This window comes from Spermophilus citellus, assembly GCF_964194105.1.
Source record: "Spermophilus citellus genome assembly, chromosome: 2".
Classification (NCBI taxonomy): Eukaryota; Metazoa; Chordata; class Mammalia; order Rodentia; family Sciuridae; genus Spermophilus; species Spermophilus citellus.
The window spans coordinates 138,875,372-138,898,668 of record NC_138183.1 but is presented as its reverse complement, the minus strand read 5'-3'; the positions used below and the strand labels follow the sequence as shown (position 1 = coordinate 138,898,668).

At 35.7% G+C, this 23,297-nt stretch overlaps 1 protein-coding gene across 3 annotated transcripts in view; it reads right to left on the bottom strand.

The window, feature by feature from the left end:
- Positions 1 to 23,297, bottom strand: part of LOC308642607 (DNA primase large subunit) — a 280,835-nt gene that overhangs the window by 3,577 nt on the left and 253,961 nt on the right. For all 3 annotated transcript variants that reach the window (XM_081281732.1, XM_081281731.1, XM_081281733.1), the window contains one exon: positions 4,619 to 4,687. In XM_081281732.1, the coding sequence (XP_081137858.1) occupies positions 4,619 to 4,687 (69 nt within the window). The remainder of the gene's footprint in view (positions 1 to 4,618; positions 4,688 to 23,297) is intronic.

Sequence of the window (23,297 nt, the reverse complement as noted above, 5' to 3'; positions counted from 1 at the left end):
CCTAACATGACTGACTCCCCAGATTAAATAGAATTATTAGACTGTAGTGTGGACAAAATAAAATGTGGTGATCTTTATAAGCCTCCTAACCTATGAAAGCGAGATGGCGATGATAATAACAGTGCTACATAACAGAAATGGGGAAAACCAAGGGAATAATGAATGCAAAAAGAGCTGTTTGTTCTATGAAATTTAAATTAGACATAGTCGAGAGGCAAGACACTTAAAGCAGAATTCTCAAGATAAAAAAGAAAACCCAAACTGGAAATTGTTGATAGTGCATTATGAATATGAAAGAAAAATGAAATTAAATTTCAATCATAAAACAATACACAAAAGGCCTTGCCCTTATACCAAAAGATTAGCAAATAAAGAACATTTAAATGGCTTAGCTTTAAAACATTTTAGGAATGTTCTTATTTTTTAGAAATGTGTGTGTTAACTGTTTATTAACCATTTAAAACAGTGCTTAGGGCCTTGGAATGAGGGTGATACCACAGTTCTGTTTGGTTTGTTTCAGGAATGCATTTGCCATTCTTTATTGGTTTTGTTAAAGCTTGTTATGGTCTATTAAGTTGCTTGATAAAATGAGGAAATTCATTTCCTTTTTTACGGAATTATTTTCTTCTAGGGTTTTTTCTTTTTCTTTCACTTTTATATCTGAAGGAAGTGCATATGTTTACCATTTGGCTTCCTTTTATCTTGCTCAGGAAAATAAACTTTAAGGGGGAGGGGAATACAGAAAATAGATCTTACTTAAAATAGAAAGTAGGCTCATCCTAGTCCCTTCATTTATTTCTGCTCAAGAGCCAGCAGCTATTTGCCTTCTCATAAGAAAAGAAAGGAACATGCCATTTGCTTCATTCTAGATTTGGAAACATGTATTGAGTATTTTTATGATTGTTTTCTGTGAATCCTCTGTTCCTTGCCCGATTGGTATTGGTGATGTTTTTCTTTATGGCCAATCATTTCTGATTATGTTTTATACTTTGTTAGATACTAGGAAAGGGAAATTCTGTGATAGTTTTGAGTCACTCTGTCAAAATACTTGAGTTGAATCAAATATATGAAATATCATATGTCAAGAACCATGTAATGTTTTGAACAACTAATAAGAGTTTTATCTCGGCTCATAGTTTCAGTTCATAATCAGTTGATTCTATTGCTTTTAAGCCTTTGGCAATGCAGTACAAAATGGTGGGGACACATAAGTAAGCAAAGCTGCTTACCTCAAGGCAGCTGGGAAGGAGCCAGGGTTCCAATATTCCCTCCAAGGGCATACCCACAATGACCTTATTTCCTTCTACTACAGCACCATGGGCTAAGGACAGACTTCAAGACATGGGCTGATGGGGGACATTCAAGACCCAACTATAACACATACTAACTTGGAAGATCCAAAGTACTGAAAAGGATCTAAAATAAGATCAGTTTGGTTAGAATTGGAGGAGGTACTTCATAGGATACATTATTAATTTTTGGTCCCATCTTCAGAGAAATGGGGGCCATTAAAAGATTTTTAAAGCAGGGTACTTAAATGATATCATTCCAATAGTTGGATGGAGGAGTAAGAATTGGAATGGGGCATCTGCAGATTCTGAGAAATGAGTTAGGAAGCTATTCCAGGGTTCCAAGTGAGAGATGATGGTGGTTTTTAGCCCAGAATTCTAATTGGTATCTAAAATGATGATCCTGAGTTATTATTAAAAGGCTTAAGTATATTTCACATGTCCCGTTTAAGATTGCAGGAAAAGGTGATAGGTTTTAACAATATTTCTGTAGAGATTTATATTATGGGGAAAAATATGCTCAGCTATATAGAAAGATAAGTCTCCAGAATTACTCAATGGCTAAAGAAGTCTATTTATAAAGAAACTGTTTTCTATTAATATTCAGACTAATTTATACAAGGTTTAGTGTTTTCATTTATACATAAAGCATGCACTGCAGTATAAAAGTTTAAACATTAGTCCCTAAAAATACTGAGGAAAACAGGTTTTGAGCAGGCTAGCTTTTGACATGTTCTAAATGAATATCTCCCAAGCATTTGCTTGAAATCAACACATGCTGCATACATGACCTTCACACAAACATAGGTCTCATATTTCTGCCACAATAAGTGTAGATTTTGAAGGAATGAAAGCAATATTGTTTTACCTATGGGATATTTGGGCTTTAATCAAGAGGTTTTGCAATGACAGCTTATAAGCTGAGGCAGCTGGTATTACCAAAAAAGCCATATGGAACTATCATAGTGCTGCTGCAAATGGTATCAATTAACTGGTTCATTTTCAAAACTTTCATTTAAGTCAATTTGATCACAGAGGCATCAGGAAAATAAACCTAGGGTTTTATTGGGAGGGAAAGTATGGCAGAAACCTGACAATAAAAACAGATTCTATTTTTAAATTAAATTGGAAAAATAATAAATGAAGGGAGATAGTCACATCTAAAAATCTATAATGAGATATCTAGTGAATACAAACAGCCTTTTTATTTCATTGATTTATATGCAGTTTAAGTTAGACTATTGCTGTATGTGACAGAATTTAGATACATGTCTTTTCAATATCTTCATTTGTCTAAGGCAAGTCTAAAAGTTGACAATAGTAGCAACACTTTTGTAGTATCTCTCCTATTGATTATTCTCACAAAAGTATATTTCGGAACTAAAAATAAAAATCACTCCTTTTTAGAGTCTGTCACAAACTCAATGTTTAACTCTACATATTTTATTGCTTAAAAAGGTTGGATAGTAGACCTCAATTTGTGAAAGTTCTAAATTAAAAGGGTCCCTAAATGATTCAGAACATGTATGAAATTCAAACTGCAGCAGTCAGATTAGGGAATGCAGTCTTTGAGTCATACAAAACTGGTGCTGAAAATAGCTTATCTGGTAAGATTACTATTCTGATGAAACTAAAGATATTTTTTTGCTTTTATATGTTAACTTTTAAATTTTGTAAAAATTTTCAGTAAGAATAATATTTTCTAAAGTTAGGTATAGAAGCAAGAGGACTGGAGCTACATACAGCAGACCAGGTTCTAGCTCCAGACCTTCCATGTGTAGGTTGGGGAAGTCACTTAGAATCATTAGGTCCTTTTTTTTTTTGGGGGGGGGGGGAGTACATAAACCTTGGCTCAAATAACCTCAAAAGTCTCTTCATGTTGGCTATTCCACAATTCTAGAAGATAAATTGTTATCACCTCAGTAGTCATTACAAATCTAGTACTGATATCATGAAACAGCACAGCCATGATTAGGCTCACAAGTCTTAGATGATCTAGCCCAGGTTCAATCCCTATAAGCAGCATGACCTTCAATACGTTGCTCAGATTCTCTAAGTTTCACTCCTAAATAGGGATATAAATAGTACCTAGCTGTGGTGTACATCGAAGGGAGTAATGTATTCAAAGAACTTAGTGCTGTGCCTGGCATGCATCAAGAGTTCTAGAGATGTTTTCTGGTATTATTGTTTAATTATTGGTAATAATGTAGAAGATATCTTTCCTCTGAACACTTAACAAAGAAATATTACAATTATATAAAATATTTCTATTTTGTGGCAACTTAATAGAAGACAATAACATAATTGTAACAGCATGGTAGCTGATGATGAATTCAATGAATGGAACATGGATCCCTATGAAACCTGGTAAATACCATAGAGTCCACTGAAATGCACATATCCATTCAGATGAACCTCTAAAATCCATTTGTGGATGTCTGTCCCAGGTTAGGAATCCATACTCAGGGTCAGTAGTTGTATGGAAAGTCAATGGGCTGAAATTGACATGCAGCTGTGTTCTGTTGGCTTGCCCATGTGTATACTTCCAACAGGGCACAAGTTCTTCAGTATACCAAACTGCCTGATTCTTGTACACTGAGTTTGTAGTCCTTGCTGTTCACATTTTAGACCTCACTGTGTGACATATTAAGTCACTCAACACTCACTGAAGTTACCCTTCTTGTACTGAGGCAGCTTGCAAAATAAAAACCAAACACATTTCTCTGGTTTTGTTGTAATTAGGGGTCTATATGAATAATGTGACTTGGCAGACACAAACATTTTCTGAGCGGAAAATGGAACAAGCCTTTGGTTCTTATGGGGAACTCGGGCAAAGGTTGTAGATCTAACCTAGCAGGGTGGCAAGCTAAGGCCTGAGGACTATCTGGCCCACCACCTATTTTTATAGATAAATGAGACATGGTTGGAACCAACAGCAATTTATGTATTTTCTATGACAGTTTTTGCATTGTAGTGGTAGAACTGAGTAGTGACAGAGAAGACATGGACCATAAAACCTAAATGTTTTCTATAGCTAGATTATAAAAAGTCTGCCAAACTCTCGGCCTTATCCTTAGATATGGAATAGTGGGTAACAGCTGTCTTATAAAGTAATTTTCTCATGATGCGGCTTCTCCTAGTTCCAATATTCCTGGTTCTCCAGCATCCAAGTGTAGCTTTCTGGCCCTTTAATAAGTTTTGTAATTTACTTAATGCTGTTTTATAAATTCCTAAAAATAGTTAAAAGGGTTTCCACTGGAACTAAAACATGTGAGATGAAACAGTAACAAATGACAAAGAATTAGGCTATGAAGTAAAAATTTACTTACATTATGTGTCATCTCAAAGTACTTCTGACAGGCTACCTGGTAGTGTGTCCCCTTTACCAAATCCAAAATCTAAGATGAATGAGGAAAAAGAAAAATCACAAGTTAAGTTTCTTCTAAACCACAGTAGCTCACAGGTATTGGCCTTTTCATAATCTTCACTCCAGATAGGAAATGCAATAAATCATGTAGCATGTTGTACTTCTGCACAGTCTGGAAACTGATAATTTTGACATTATATAGTAGCTATTTGGGTCAGCATTAAACCACAGATGACAAGTGATAGTAAGTGATCTTTCTGACCTACCAACTGTGAATTTTAATAACTTTACCTTGAGAACAAGATGAAAATAGATCCTGGTATTATGACTCTGACAGTTATTGTCAGAATATCATATGGCAACATCTCTCCCAAAATTTATAGATATAAATCTAGTAATCTAATGGTTGGTGCATGAAGCAATCAAGTATACTATTTAGATTTTTATTTTCCACATTACTTGTTTATACAGATACAGCATAAAATACTGCTCTGTGTGCCCATCAGGAAAATTTAATATAAACCTTTTGGATGACTATCTGTGAAGGAGAATGCTTCTACATTCAATCTGATTTGTCCTTTTTGAAATGAAGTTATTTCTAGTAAAGCTCAGCAGAATGTGAGTGAATAGTCTATTCTGAACACCTATTAGGAACATCATCCTATCTTTTGTAAATACAATTTGCTGTCCAATTCTACTTCACATAATCTCTTCAGAGTGGTGCCAACTCCCATCCTTATCAGCAGACTGCAATGCCAATTGAAAGTTGGAAAGTTTTGTTGCCTCCCCCAGACTCCCAAAGACATAAAATGTATATTTGGCCTATTTATCAAACACAGTAAAATGCTGGAATTAACAGATAACCTCAAATGAAGGGAAACATAATTCTGCAGAAATGTTAATTTCTACTCCCTTTCAAAAGGCTGACCTTCCTGCCACAAAAAGAAATAAACATGAAGCCTCGAATTCCTGCTACCCTTATTATTGAATATAGCTTTACATCTTTTGACAGAAATGCAAGAAAACTCCAGTTTTTTGGCTTGTTTGCCTAATTCTTGTACACTCTGAGTTTGTAGTCCTTGCTGTTCACATTTTAGACCTCACTGTGTGACACATTAAGTCACTCGGCACTCACTGAAGTTACCCTTTGTGTACTGAGGCAGCTTGCAAAATAAGGGGTATGATGCAAAACTGACAAGAATGTGCTTAAACGACCATTTTCTCTGATTGTCTTATAGATTACATTTCTGAATTTCATGTCACCTTTTATTAAAAGGCTTGTAAAATGCCAATCAGCCCAGGATCCAGCCTGTCTACCAATTTGACTTATTCTCATAATTTCATCTCTAATAATTCAAGAAAAATAAGTTGATTTGAATCAATTTAGTTTCACTATGAAAAAGAATTTATAGAACCAAAGCTCAACCATGTGGTAGATAAGTTCCTTTTTATGTAAAAAGCAATAAATCCCACATTTTTTCTCTATATAAACATTTCTGTTCCATTGTATAAATTAGAAATACAGGGAGTATGGGAGGAATAGACAAACTCTAGATAGGGCAGAGAGGGGGATTAGCAAAGATGGTGGAACGTGTGGGCATCATTATCAAAAGTACATGTATGAAGACATGGGTGTGAATATACTTTATATAAAACCAGAGATATTATACATATAGAACACAATTTTTCATAAGAATTGATACATTCCGCTGTCATGTATTTAAAAAAACTAAAAGCCATTAATAATACATTAGAAATACATTTAAGTATCTCTCTTGTAAAGTAAATATATACATATAATGTAATATATGTCTTCATTGCCTATTTCCCAAACATGTAAAAGAATCAAATATTTAGGTGATACATACATGTGAAAAGTAAGGAAAACTGACATAAGCCACAATGTGAGAAAAGGGAACTTTTTTTTTTTTAATTTGTATGGATTTGCAAGTGAATTTCAATCTTTTTTTAAATACCCCGATACTGGGATTGAACCCAGGGGCACTCTACCATTGAGCTCTTTTATCGAGACAGGGTCTAGCTAAGTTGCTGAGGCTGGCCTCCAACTTGAAATGTTCCTGTCTCAGCCTCACAAGTCACTGGGATTATAGGCATGCACCACCTCGCCTGGCCAATTATATTCTTAAAACAACCTCACCAATGAGGTCATAGCGTTATGAGGTGAAGAAAGACTCTGTAAATGTGTAAAGACTTAATAACCTCCACCCCATTGGCTAGGAAAATTGTTCAAAGACAGATAAATTTAGGCCTAAGGGAATGAGGCAGTGGAGGAAAAAACCAACGAACGAGAAAGACTGCTTTGAGGAAAGTAGGTATTATTGGTAGATATCATTTCGGAGATGAAGACATTTATCCTCTTAACATAGGGGATGTCTATCTCATGAGGACAGTAAATTTCAAAAAAAATTAAAAAGTCATGTGATTTTAATCCTTTTAAGGAAGGCAAGATCATTAAAACTTGCATGCTTTTAAAATTAAAACAAAATATGGGTCATTGCTCAAAAATCCAACTAATAAAAATATAATTTCAGATTATGATCTGTATTATAGAGATACAGGAAAAGACAAAGGAATTCTTGTGGACCATTTTTCCTGAGTAAAATACAAAGACACTGCAATGTTCTTAGCACACAGTAAACATTTTTTTTTTTTTGAGAGAATTTTTTTAATATTTATTTTTTAGTTCTCGGAGGACACAACATCTTTGTTTGTACGTGGTGCTGAGGATCGAACCCGGGCCGCATGCATGCCAGGCAAGCGCGCTACCACTCGAGCCACATCCAACATTTTTAACAGAACTTTTCTGCCTGCTGGGAACTGACTGGAAAGGGCAGGCGTAGAACAGGAGTTCATTACAAGAATCCAGGGACTAGCTGATGGATCCCTGGACCAGTGTGGAAACAGCAGTAGTGGTAAGTGATCAGATTTGAAGACAGAAGTACTTCCTACTAATGGTTATAAACTATTTATACAAAGGAGATATTCTGCATGAAAATACTCACCAGGAACTTGTTCCCCAATGTTTTAAAATGCATTACATAACACTCTCCTTTCCCTCCTTTATTCAGGAAATTGTTTGATTTACTAAATAAAATGAACTAGTTTTAAAATTGTTTCTTATGTAGTGGCATTTACATATCACATAAATTTTAAAGACCAAAAATATCTCCTAGTCACTAAACAATATGATCAACAGAGGAGTATAACATGTGATATCTCAAGTCTTCGTGTTAGCAACATCTTAGATGCATGCCTGCTTTGCTGACTTCAAAATCTGCCCAAGTGATTCTGGTGTTCTACCTTTTGTATAGAGTGAAACTTAATATATTTTATACTTCATTGTTGATTGTTCTAGTATGAACATCATCAGTAAGCTCTATAAGATATTCTGTAGTTATCTCTATTTTGAGGATAGCACCAATATCACTCGCTGGTGAGTTGGAAGAGTTCAAGGCAGGAAATACAAAGCTAAACATGGGAAGGAAAAGAAAATTAAGGTTTGAAAAAGAGACAGACTTAGGTTTTGGCATTTGCCAGATTTCTAAGGACAGATGGCCTGAGACAGATTTTTGGGGGGTCAGAATTAAAATACACCAAAAGGTAAAGAAGTGAAAAAGATAGTGTAGTCAGACAACAGTAATTTTTAAGAGTGTTGGTTGCCCTAGCGTAGGTTCTGAACACCTAGACCTCTATAAAGCAATAGCTCCTATATCAGGCCATTTTCTATTGCCGTAACAAAATACTGGGTACTTATGTTTATATGTTGAAAATGTTTTATTAGCTGATAGTTTGGGAGGCTGAAAGTCCATGATTTGGCAGTTTCATCTGTTTGGCCTCTAGTCACAACATGGGATGGAAAAGAGCTACATGCATAAGAGATCTCATGGCAAGATGGGAAGCTAAAGAGAACCAGCTTCTTCTTTTGATAATAATCCACTCATGGGAACTGTGTTAATCCCTTCTGAAGTTGATCCTACAACATTACCATGTGAAGGTCTAAACTTCCAGCTCATGAGTCTTTGAGGAATACACTCAAAACAGATTCCTGAGGCTGGCCCAGAGCACAGGTCAGAAATGGAACTGATCAAGAAAACAAAAGCAATACAGAGGTAGAAACTCATTGAGAGAAAGAAATACAAGAGGAGATAGGAGAAAAAAAAAAACAGGAAGACAAACAAACCAAGTGGGAGAAAAATGTGGAAGTACAGAGATAAATGGAGCCCACAGCTTGCAAACATCAAAGTGTAACCCACAACTTATGAAAGGTATTTCACTGAGTGATGGCACTGACTCTCCAGTTTTCATATCCATTCAGAAAGGACCAAAGCTCAACATGATTTCCTACTGCATATAGTATTAATTCCAAAGAATAGTTCTCTAAAGGTCAGAGGAAACTAAATTGAGGGCCAACTCTGATGCCTGGGCTACAGGGTGCCTAATTCTGCTTTAGAAACACATAATTAATTAATCATATCAAATAAAGGCTCATTTGAAAACAAAGACAAATTTCTGTGAAGATCTAAAATGGCAATACTAGATATTAATACCAATATTTCCAGACTAAAATACAAATGTCATAACAGTTCATTTATTATTCAACATATTTCACAAGTAACCAAAAGGCTAAGAAAAATTGTGGAGTAATAATATCAAAGTAATTCATGTTCCTTAAGCTTTCTATCAGTTGACTAAAGTCCACCTGAAAAACTTTAGATTTTTTAAATATAAAGGCATGTAGTTTTTCATCTTCACAAAACAGCTCATTGTATTTGTATTGTTTGGTAAAACCATTAATTATACTTCATCTATGTTTCATCCTCAGGCAATTTACTGCTGTTTTTGTCCCCCCGCCCCTTGTAGAGAATTCTATGGTGGCTAACAAAGATATTGTTTCATTTGAGCAATGAAGAACAAATAGCTCATAACAGTCACTCAGAAAAACAACTATCTGAACACATGTGATATATTTATCAACATTGCTGGGAAATACCATAGATACAACAGAAATAATAGAAATATCTAACATTTTATAACTTTGAGCTTCTTTCTTCCTAATATTTCATGCCAGGTACAACTTCCTGTCTGCCTTTTGCTTCAGTACCTGGCAGCAGAATGTGCCCACCCTTGGCTTTGGTGAGAAGTGTGCCGCACAGCTAGGTAAGCTGTGATCACCAATTAGACGTGCGGCTAATCTATTGATAGTTCAAGGTCCTGTTCTGTTTTATGTAGAAGCAATAATAACCTTGCTTCTGAAAAACTCCCCCTTTCAAAATTAGATCAAACTGGTATTTTCCCACTCCATTTCTAACCTTATTTCAAAGGTGAAAGAAAATGTGGTCCTGACATCAAGACTGAAACACTTTCAAACACATGACTTTGCTGGAGTTTCTCACAAAATCGGCATAGCCTGGTTGCTCTGCCGCGACCTTCACTTACTGTCAGATCAGGGCCAAATTTCCCTCTCTTGAAGAAGCACTTTCATTCGCTTACAACATTATATGTCAAGAATTTTTCTGACTCACTCTTTATTGTCTGTAAACAGTTATTGATTGAGTAGATTCTACCTTTCCTCATCCTTGTCTCTTTATTGCAAAGCTTCTTGATTTATTCTTTCCTCACTCAAAACAGCTTGCACCTATTACCAGAGTAACTCTCCTAAAAGCCAAGTCTAGTTTTACCTGGCACTGATGGCTCTAAGTGGAGGATGGAGCACACACTATTCATTACTATTCGCAGCTCTTTCTCCTCACATCTTGGACTCCCTCTCTAGGATCCTCTCCTTCCCCATCTAACTTTCCCCACAATGTGTTTGGAATTTTAGCTCATAAAATTCTAGTGATGACTTCTTGGAGAGTCTCTAATACATTGTTCGATTTGGTTTAGTCCAGAATTATCTATTTCTTTATGGCAGGGCTTATAAGGGCAGTGTTAGTCCCCAGAACCAAGCTTCCTCAAAACACACCCTTTAACAGGCTTGCCTCCTGCAAGTCTCTTCCCTTATCCTGGTGTAGTTTTCTTTTGACACACTTATTTATCTGCCTCCTCTACTAGAATATCAGCTCCATGAAAGCAGGAGTCTATCCTTAGTTTTATTTATCTATATTCCCACTGCCTTGAGCAGTAACTGGAATATGTCACCATCCAATTATTTGTTGATACCGAATGAATATTGTTCCTTTTGCCTAATATGCCTCACTTCCTGCCACTGGAAAAACTCTTTCAAGCCCAACTCAAACATTGCTCCTTCTGTGAAGCATGCCCTCCTACTTTCTCAATTGAAGATCTTTCCCCTCGGATTCTACAACTAACACTTTCAATACTTTTATATATATATTCATGCAGCACTTATCATAAATAGGTACCAAGAAAAGGATTCTTGTGAGCAATTTAAACTGCTACCCCAAATAGTAAATTTCTCAGTGCACATCAACATTTTAGGTTAAAGGATTAGAACTTTTAGGGAAGGATAAATGAGAATACATGCAAAGAGATGAGAAGAAAAGTGTTGCCAAACCTCCTTTCCATAGTTCAGTTACTAATTATTACTGTGATTTGGGCATTCTGTTGTTTTTTTTTTTTTTTGGGGGGGGGGCGGGGGCTGATATAAGAGTCAGCCAGTTCACAATCACAAACTATGGTCTTTATACAAATGGCAAAAATATTTACGCTGATGTAATAATTATTTTCAAAGATCTTATTAAAAAGAAGTGCATCATCTCATTAGATATGCTATTAGAAATAAAAGCAGAACTTAGAATCTGCCACTTAAAGATTTTTCCAAGGACTAGAGAATGTCACAATGACGCCCAAAAAGATATAGACATGTTAAGATATATATTGTAAACAGTAAATACCACCAAGCCTGAAATGGCTTAAAGCTGAACAGAACAAGAATCTGAAATATTTGCTTTATAAAATCAGATTGGATTTTATGTGTGTCCTATCATAAATGACAGTATTATATCACTGAATGAAATTCCTCTGTTGCTATCAGCAATTTCTCATGTAATGAAAAATTAACTATGAAAAGATGCAAAAGTGCTGTTTTAACACAATACATTTCCCATTCTAAAGCAATTTTAATGTTTAAGTTTTATCTAATAGTGGCATATCACTTGACTTTCAAAGTGATTTCTCTGAACTGCCTAGAATATTAGATAATTATCAAATAATTTAGCTATAGTCTGTTTTTTTAAAAAAGGAATATATGCAAAAATCAAGTTAGATATTTAGTGATAAAACCAAAATACAATCTGGCCTGCTAATATCAATTCCTGCTCAACTTCCCATCTTTTCCTTAATGCAGTTCTGAGGTTTACTAAGAACAATGTACACATTTTCGATCACAACACTGTACTCAGTAATCAAAGTACCATTTCCATAAATCAAAAAAGGTGTTTCTGCACATAAAATAGACACAATGCTGCTCTTAAAAGCAGTTACTCTTCATATAGTAATGAACAGACTGAATATCACTATCCATTGATAAGTACTCCTTACTTAAGGAAATCATAGGAATTTTTAGGTAGTTCAGATTTATATTTACATTGAGTAAGGAGTCACTGAGATTTATCTTTGCCATAAAACCTTCTTGACATAGTTACTTTTATGTCTTTCAAAGTATCTTTTTTGAAGAATTTCTTCATTAAAAGACGTTTACCAGTTTTAGATTTAATATGGTCACTAACTTTCTGAAAAATTTTGGAATATGAATAACAAGTTAATTGACCTCTCAAAAATATAAAGGGCCTGGCTCAGTAGTGCATTCCTATAATCCCAGTTATTCAGGAAGCTGAGGCAGGAGGATTGCAAGTTTAAGGCCAGCCTGGGAAATTTACAAGACCTTGTCTCAAAACAAAATGTTTTTTAAAAAACCATATAAAAATAGGTATAGTTCAATGGTAGAGCACTTGCCTAGCATTTATAAGGTCTTGGTTTCAATCTTTGGAATCACTAAAAAAGTATAAAGATGATAAATTTTGAATGAGAAAAGCTAATATCGCTGTTTTTTGAAACCACCAATTAGATTTGCTTAAAAATAATGGTTATGTTGAATCAAAATTCTAAAATAATTTCATTAAAGTTTCAAAAACATTTAGAAATACATTTGTAAATAACATATTACTTCAATCAACAAACTTGAAAAATGCCTCATTCACTCACAAGTCAACATGTACAAGTATTGGTTGTAATAAGTCAAAACACTGGGAGCAAATATTGAAGTACAATGTGGACACAGAACCAATGTGCTCTAACACTTGACAGTCACAGGACCAACTACTTAGAGCAGTGTTCTCCAATAATGTTATCAGTAATGTTAAGTTTTCAAAAGTTAAAAACAGATGAAATTACTATTAATACATTAAATCAATATATAAAATAATCTTCATTTTAACATGTAAATAGTGTAAAAATATCACTACTAAGATATTTTACAATATTCTCTGCCCCTATGCTAATTTTCCAAAGCCTGGCACACACGCTTTCCACTTAGAGCAAGTGATGCACTAGATCCCACTCCAACTGGCTTGTGAGAGTCATTGTGCATACCTACTCCCACTGTTTTCAAAAGGGTTTAGTACCATCACACTGTTAATTTGACAACAGCCATAGTAGGAATATTTATACAACAGAAATAAGTAATGATGTACATCAGATTTTTAAAAATTTTCCTCCAAAGAGCTGCCTTACCAATATACCAGTGCCTTCAAGACATCTCAATTTATATCAACCACATTTCAAATGCTCAACAGTCACTTGTAGCTAGTGGTTACTATATTGGACAGTGCAGACAGGTCATTGAGTTAGCAATTTTTAATAGTCAAAATGTCCTGTTTCGTAGAAAATATAAAAAACACAAACTGTCCCCGAGAAAGACATGTACTTGCACAGATAAGGACTTAAATCAACTGTCTGAATATGTTCAAAGAGCTAAGGAAACCAGACAAATGGTAAAAGAAACCAAAAGAACAATGCCATAACAAAGAGAAATAGCAATGAAGAGAATGTTACAACCTTGATGGAATGGACAAATTCCTAGAAATACATAATCTGAATAAACCTGAAACAAGTAAGAGACTGAATCAGAATTTAAAAGTGTCCTAACTAGAGAAGCCTAGGACCAGATGGCATCACTGTTGAATTCTACTACTCATTTAAAGAATTAACACAAACCTTTCTCAAACACTCATTTAAAAAAAAAAGAAAAAGTTGCACTGGGGATATAGCTCAGTTGGTAGAGTACTTATCTCACATGCAAAGTCCATGGGTTCAATCCCCAGCACCAAAAGAAAAAAGTCGAATAGTCCTTAATGCATTCTGCAACTAGCATCATCTTGAGAATAAAGTCAAATAGACTTGTATCCTTCAGGAATATAGATGCAAAAATCCTCAATGAAAAATTATCAAAGCAAACCCAGGAGTACACTTACAAGATTAGAAACCATGACCACAGGGATCTATCCTAGTAATGCCAGGTGGTTCAAAATATGAAAGTCAATTGATATATTAATAAAATGAAGGGGAAAAACAGTCATCTCAATGGAAGCTGAAAAGTATCTGATATCCAACATCCTTTCAAAATTAAAACAAAAATAATCCCAGTTAAACCAGGCATAGAAGGGGACTTGCTCAAGATAATAAAGGACATTTATAAAAAGCCAGTTAATATCATACTCAATGGTGAAAGTCTAAGAGCCTTCCCTCTAATATCAGGAGCAAGACCTGCTTTCCTCACTGCTATTTAACATTGTACTGGAAATTCCAGTCAAAGCAACTGCATAACTCTAGATAGAGCAGAGGGATGCGGGGGTAGGGGGGTATGGAGTTAAAATTGATGGACATTATTACCCAAAGTACATGTATGAAGACTCAAATTGGTGTGAATATACTGTGTATACAACCAGAGATATGAAAAATTGTGCTCTATGTATAATAAGAATTGTAATGCATTTTGCTGTCATATATAAAATAAAAAAAGCATCCAGGGCTGGGGATATAGCTCAGTTAATAATGCTTACTTCACATGCACAAGGCCCTGGGTTCAATCCCCAGTACAACAATAAAAATAGATAAAAGGCATCCAAATGGAAACAAAGAAGGAAAGCTATCACTATTCCCAGATAATATGGTCTTATATATACAAATATCCTGAGGAATACACGACAAATCTATTAGAACTAATAAATTAATCTAACAAAGTGCCAGGATAAGTGAATTACACATAAAAATTAGTTGTTAACACCAGTAATGAAAGATCAGACAAGGAGATTAAAAGAAGATTCCAAAGGAATAATAAATGGAGGAATACATTTAGCCTACAAGGTAAAGATGTGTGCTGAAAACTGGGGAAAAAAAGGGGCGGGGAGAAAGCAACTAAAAGATCTAAATACATAGAAAGACAGCCCATGTTAGGGAGTGGAATATAATATTGCTAAAATGTCATCATTACACAAAACAGATTCAGTAACTCCTTACAGTTCTAATGACTTTTTTCGAAGAATTAGTCAAATTCATATGGAATTACAAGAAGCTTTAAATAGCTGAACGAATATTGAAAAAAGAATATTGAAGGATTCATAATTCCTGATATTTAAACTAACAAGCAACAGTAACCAAACTGGATGAGAACACAAACACCTAAAGGTCAGATGGGAAGGAGGTGTCTACAAACAAAAGGATGCTGGGATTGCTAGCAATATGAGAAGCTGAAAGAAAGGAATAGATCACCCTAGACCTCTCAGTGTATATGTGTGTGTGCATGTGCACACACCCTGGATTTCAGAACTTTGAAATAACAATTGTTTTATTGGAACTCGGCAACAGCAGCCGATACAAGATAGAATTAAATATATGTTGAAGACAGGCAGGTAAAAATTTCCCTTGCCAGAAAAGTGTATGTACATTTGATGCTCTACATTTAAAGATTTGGGTCTCCAACTGCAAATGAAAAAAAAAAAAAGTGGTTTGGTACCAGAGATTGAACCTAAGGGTGCTTAACCTTAGGGAGCAATATCCCCAGCTTTTTTTTTTTTTTTTTTTTTGAGACAGTGTCTTGCTAAGCTATTGAGGCTGGCTTTGAACTTGCAATCCTCCTGCCTCAGCCTCCCAAGCTGCTTGGATTAAAGGCATGTACCACCATGCCTGAAAAAAAAAATTACTTGTATGTACTGAACATACTTTCTTGTCATTATTCCCTAATCAATGCAACATAATAGCTATTCACATAGCATTTATGTTGTCTTCAACGTCATAAATCATCTAGAGATGTAGTTATATGCAAATACTACACCATTTTATATAAGGACTCGTGCAAAGGAAAATTCTAGTATCCTGGGGTGTTCATGTATGTGTCCTAGAACAAACTTCCTCAGACAATGAGGGATGACTGTACTTGGCAAATTTTCCCCAAACTGTAAAAAATAGAAAAATAAACTACAGTAATCAAAACAGTGTGTTACTGGTATAAGGATAGACAGAGAGACCAATACAATGAAATTAAGAACACAGAAATCACCCCATTTATCTCTGTCCAAATAACTTTTCCTCATTTGTGGTCTTGTATCTTTGTGAAATCATCTTTTGAACAAACAATACTTAGAAAAACCACAAATATGAAGTTGTACCCCCAACATCACATACAAAACTTAAAATGGATCAATGACTTAAACTACAAAACTCTATTTAAAAAAAAAAAAAAAAGAACGTATTGGGGGTAATCAAGATGGTGGAGTAGAAGCATGCTGCAATTTCTAGCTCCTCCACAATCAAACAGCTGGAGAACAGCTATGGAGTGAGATGGGTAACTGGGTTCAATACTGGACTGAGACTTGGAGAGAGATTATGATTATCAGAACAGAGCCAGAACGAGTTCATCAATCCTAAACCTGCCACTAAGTCACCAGCCCACAGCACAGCTTACAGGGCCTCCCTAAGAGCATCAGAGAAGGGTGGGGTAAAGACTGGTAATAGTCTCGACCTGTGACTTGGGAGCATACAAAGCAGCCACCCATAGCAGAGAAATCTAAGCACAGGCCTCCAGACACTGGAGGGATGGCCCCTTGTGCCACTAGAGAACAAATCAGTACCTGTCTAAAATTGGACAGGGTGAAAACTGTGAAGATAGGCTCTGGTAATGAGGATGCTGATCTACACACAGGTAAAAGCAAATATATAGCTCCACCACAGTACAGTGCTAACTGAGCCTGACCATTTCCCATACTCCCAACACCTGTGAATTGCAAATCTGAAAGTACCTGAAGTCCTGCACCTTAAAAATCTCAGCAGGGAGGAATTTTAAGTTTGGTGGGTTGTTTTAGGTATTGGGGATTGAACGCAGGGATGCTCTGAGTTAATTTTTGAGACAGGCTCTTACTAAATTGCTGGGACTGGCTTGAACTTGTGATCTTCCTGCCTCAGCCTCCCTAGCAGCTAGGATTATAGGGCATGAGTCACTATGACTGGAAAATTTAAGTATTTTCAATGTTACTTTTGATATTGTCTTCCATGTTGGTTTGTTTCAAATCCCCTCATCATTTGTTTCACATAGTTTTATATAATTTTGTGATATTTTAAAAAATTAGCCCATTGATTAGGTTTACTCTTTTTTTGTACACTCACTTCTATTGTCTTTCTCATCTCATTTATCTTCATTCCATTTTTTCTTTCCATCTCTTGCCTCTATAGTTAGTATCAATTTTATCTTCTTTATTGCTTAATTTTTCAATCTAGTATTACTTCACTTTTCTTCTGCTTATTAACTAAACCATAGTTGAGAGAACATTTTTAATAAGTGTTTATTATGTTAGTATAAGTTTGCTTTCAAATTTTCACTGCCTACTGGTGGTTATTCTTCTTTCAAAGTATTGCCAGGGATTGAAAACAGCACCATGAACACACATGGGGAATATAGTCTTTTTAGTGCGGTGCTTTTTCTTTACTTTCTCATACAGTACAAGAGATATCCCAACAGATATTCAAATCTTAATATAGACACACAGGAAGCATGAGAAAAAAAGATAATAAAACACCTTCAAAATTTATAACTCTGAAATAACTGAATCCACAGATAGTAGAGGAAATACCAGATAAAGAATTCAAACAGTGCCAGGTACATTATAATTCCAACAGCTCAGGAGGTTGGAAATTCAAAGCCAACCTCAACCATCTGGGCCCTATTGCAAAATAAATTAAAAAAATAAGGGCTGGGGATGTCACCACTGAGTTCGATCTCTAGTATTCAGTTAAAAAAAAATTCAAAAAGTTGATTGCCAAAATATTCAATGAATTAAAAGAAGAACTAAAGAATAAGAGGAAGACTTCAATAAATAGAGATTATGAAAAAGAATTGAAGAGAAAACTTGGAAATAAAAAATTCAATAAACTAAGTTTTAAATTTCTTTGGAGATGCTCACAAAAAAGTGAGATCAAGATGAAAGAATACCAAGGTTCAAAGGCAAGATAGATGAATTAGAGCACTCGGTAATAAAAGGGGAGGGAACTCAACTATGAGAAGACTATATAAGAGCTTTGAAACAACATTGAAATATCACATTTAAGACTTAGAAGGAAGGAATAAAGATACAGACTAATGGCACAGAAAACTTATTGAGGGAAATAATAGAACATTTCCTTAATCTTGGGAACATGCAGGTACTAGAGACCTTTAGAACTCCAAATAGACGTGACTTCTCTACAAAATAATTAAAATGGCATATTCAGAACAAAGGAAAAATTTTAAAGGCTGTAAGAGAGAAGCATCCAGTCACTTATAAAGGCAAACCTATCAGAATAACAGCAGACTTCCCAGGAAAACCCTAAAGCCCAAGAGGAAGTGGAATGATATGTTTCAAAATTTAAATGAAAATAACTTACCAACCTGGATTATTATATCCAATGAAACTATCATTCAGAATTAAGGAATATAAACCTTTGAAGATAAGCAGAAACTAAAGGAACTCATGACCATCATGACAAGTCAGCACTGTAGAACACAGTTAAAGGAATCCTATACACACAAAGATAAAAGGTGTGTGTGGGGGGAATCTCATAACAGTAGATAAGCAAATAAAAATTAGGAACAAATTAAACATCTCTCTATAACAAGACTAAATGTAAAATGGTCTTAATTTTTTAATCAGAAGAACAAGAATGGCTGATTGCATTAAAAAACGAGACCCAACTTCATGTTGTGTGCAAGAATCACACCTCACTGGCAAAGACATGCAGAGACTGAAAGTGAAAGAATGGGAAATACTAGTCCATGCAAATGAAGCCTAAATACAGAAAGTAGCAGCTATTTTCATATCTAACAAAGCAGATTTCAAGCCAAAATGAGAGAAAACAAAGAAAGAAGGTCACTACATACTGGTAAAGGGAACCATCCATCAAGAAGATACAATGAATGTAAATATTTATTCCCTGAACTTCAATACAACCAATTTGACATATAAGGACAGAAAATCCCCAATACAATAATAGTGGGTGATTTTAACACACCAATCTAATGGGTCACTCAGACCAAAAAATAAAAAATCTACAATATGACACAGTTGAACTATATCGAATGGATTTGATAGAGACCTATTGAATATTTCATCCAACAGCTAAAATCACTTTATTTTTAGCTGCTCATGGATCTTTCTCCAAAATAGATTATATTGCGCCATGAAGCCAGTCTTACAAATTAATTCCTTATATCTTATCATAATGGAATGAAACTAAAAATCCATAGCAAGAAAAACTACAGAAACCACAAAAACACATGGAGATTGAACAAAAAACTTTTGAATGATAAAAACAACATATCCAAAGCTATGGAAAGAGTAGTTTATAGATATGAGTACCTACATTTTTTAAATGAGATCTCAAACTAATGATGAATCGCAAGGTCTTAGAAACATGATAACATACCAGGTCCAAAACCAGTAGAAGGAAAATAATAAAGATCAGAGATGAAATCAAAGAAATAGGAATTCAAGCTCCCGTTCACCTGCTTCTCGCAGACAAACTGCTGTGATGCGGCACTAACTGATCCTGCTGAAACAACTGGTCGGCCCTTCTGAATCTACGGAGGTAAATGCCAACCGAGCCTTCATAGGCAGTGGCCACAGGACTGAAACGGGGCTTGGGAGAGCCAGTCAGGACCCACCTGTTGCATTGGACACCTGGCAAAGGGAACGAACTGTCGCCATTTGCATGGGATACCACCAGGGCAGAGAACTGACATCACCAGAATGCGGTGGAGGAGATAACATCATTGAAACCAGCAGTGACAGGTGTGTAACCCCTTAGCCTTCCCTCTCCGCACATCGGGGAAAACTTAAGGGCCCCTCCCAGCTCTCCCATGAGCGCGATAGCCAGACCGAGGGAATGAGGAGTGGCACGGAACTCCCGGATACCGCTCCCAACCAGTGCTGACAACTGAGGTCTCTTGCACCAGCTACAGGGGGCGTGGCTACCGGAGGGCAAGCAAAATTCGCTGAGGGTTCTCAGCCCCAAGCTCTACAAACTTAGGGTCTGAGGGAATGGCAAACAGGGAGAGTGTGCCCAGTCGTTCATGAAAACAGGGCTCCCGGGAGCAGCAGACCTGGTGTGTAGCCAGTATTGTGGTGAGCGGGGCCTGGCTTAAGGAAAAGTGAGGAAGTGACTAGACACAAGAGAAGGCCCTAGGCACTCAGGATTGGAGACCCGCCCAGTCTGGGAGGAGGAGCTGCTGCACAGTGATTGGTTCCCGCGTATTGAGAGAAGCTTGGCCTGGTGGGCACAGCTCAACCTAGTGGAAGAGAAGTCAATCAAAGTCTAAGACTGCATTTATTAATTTTTTATAAATTTGGGTTTTATTTCATTTTCATTTTCTTGGTTATTCTTTTTTAATTTTTTTATTTTGTCTTTTCATTTATTTTCAATTTTCTTATTCCCCCTTCCTTGAATTCTACCTGCTTACTCTCATTCTCTTTAGTGACTTCTTCCCTTCCCTTCTAATACCTTTCCTCCCAAGCATCAAATAAATTTATAGGAGTAAACAGTCAAACAGAACAAGAAGTAACATGAGCAGCATGAAAAAGCAAGGAAGAAAAGGAGTACAAACAATGCAGGACAGCCTAAATATTCAGGAGGACCTAGAGTCATCAGAAAAATGGTCAAATAAAGAACTCAAGGAACACAATTCACAATAGCTAGACTGTGGAACCAACCCAGATGCCCTTCAATAGATGAATGGATAAAAAAAATGTGGCATCTATACACAATGGAGTACTATGCAGCAATAAAAAATGACAAAATCATAGAATTCGCAGGGAAATGGATGGCACTAGAGCAGATTATGCTTAGTGAAGCTAGCCAATCCCTAAAAAAACAAATACCAAATGTCTTCTTTGATATAATGGGAGCAACTAAGATCAGAGCAGGGAGGAAAAGATTAACATTAAACAGAGGCATGAGGTGGGAGGGAAAGGGAGAGAAAAGGGATATTTCATGGAAATGGAAGGAGACCCTCATTGTTATACGAAATTACATATAAGAGGTTGTGAGGGGAATGGGAAAATAAACAAGGAGAGAAATGAATTACAGTAGATGGGGTAGAGAGAGAAGATGGGAGGGGAGGGGAGGGGTGATAGTAGAGGATAGGAAAGGTAGCATAATACAACAGTCACTAATATGGCATTATGTAAAAATGTGGATGTGTAACCAATGTGATTCTGCAATCTGTATTTGGGGTAAAAATGGGAGTTCATAACCCACTTGAATCTAATGTATGAAATATGATATGTCAAGAGCTTTGTAATGTTGTGAACAACCAATAAGAAAAAAAAAGAAATCATAGAAATAGATAATAAAAACAATACAAAGGCCAATGAAAAATTTGGTTATTTGTAAATACAAACAAAATTGATAACCCCTTAGCAAAAATTAACAAAGTTAGAGATGAAAAACGGATATTACAAGAGATACCACTGAAATCCAGAGGATCATCAGGTACTACTTTGAAATTTATATCCCAATAAGTTGGAAAATCTAGGAGAAATGGATAAATTTCAAGAAAACATGACCCATCAAAATTGAGCCAAGAGGATATAGAAACCTCATACAGACCAATAAGATTGAAACAGTAAACAAAAGCCGCCACCCAACCCAAGTCATGGACCAGATGGATTCAGAGCTGAATTTTACCGATCTTTGTTGAACACCAATACTTCTCAAATTATTCCATGAAATTCAAAGGGCAAAAGCAAGAAACACTAAAGAAACCACATGGAGATTGAACAAAAAACTTTTGGATGATGAAAACAATATATCCAAACCTATGGAGATAGGTTTGTCTTTATAACTATCAGAATAACAGCAGACTTCAAATTCATTTTAAGAAGCCAGTGTCATTCTGACTCAAACTGTATAAAGACACTTCAAACAAAGAAAATTAAAAACCAGTATCCCAATGAACATAAAGGCAAAAACCTTTAGTAAAATACTTGCAAATTAAATTCAATTCTTCATTAAAAAGACCATACACCATGATCAAGACTGTTCCATTCCATGGATAGGAATAAGATAAGGATGTCCACATTCATTACTTCTATTCAATGTAGTACTTAAAATTTTAGCTAGAGCATTCAAGCAAATAAATAAATGGGATTAAAATAGTAAACAAGTCCATTATCCCCATTTGCAGATGATATGACCCCCAATATTATGAAATCCTAAAAGCTACACTGGAAGACTTCTGAAGCTGATTAACAAATTCAGCTAAGTAGCAGGATCACAAAATCAATAGCTTTGCTATACAGCAATAATGAAATCAGAAAGAATTCAGGAAAACAATTCTGTACAAATTAAAGCAAGATGAAATAGCCAGGAATAAACCTAACCAAGAAGGTGAAAGAACTCTAAAATAAAATTTACAGAACACACTAGCATATGGAAATACTCCCATAGTCATGAATAGGCAGAATTAATATTGTTAAAATGGGCATATTATTGAAAGCAATATACAGGTTCAATGTGATCCCCATCAAAATGTCAATGATGTTCTTAACAAAACTAGAAAAGGCAATCCTAACATTCACATAGAAGAGCAAATGACCCAGAATAGCTACAGCAATCCTAGCAAAAAGAGCAATGCTAAAAGCATCACATTATACTACAAAGCCATAGTAGCAAAAATAACAGTACTGGCACAAAAACAAAGATCAGTTGAATAGGGGAAAAAAAGAAGACAAAACCATACAGCTACAATCATCTTATTCTTTACAAAGTTGCCAAAAACATCATGGGGCAGGGGAGAGACAGGCTCTTTGACAAATGGTGCAGGGGCGGTGGGGTGGGGTGGGGACTGGATATCCATATATGGAAGAATGAAACTAGATTCTCCCCCCACTTACCTATAGAAAGTCAATTCAAAGTGGATTAAAGACCTAGATATAAGACCAGAACCTTGCTATTGCTCGAAGAAAACAGAGGTCAACACTCAATATGCAACCACAAGCAATGACTTCCAGAATAGAACTCCTATAGCTCAGGAAATAAAACCAAGAATTGATAAATGGGATGGCATCAAATTAGAAAGTTCTGGATAGCACAGCTAACAATTAACAGTGTGAAGAGACAACTCAGAAAATGGAATA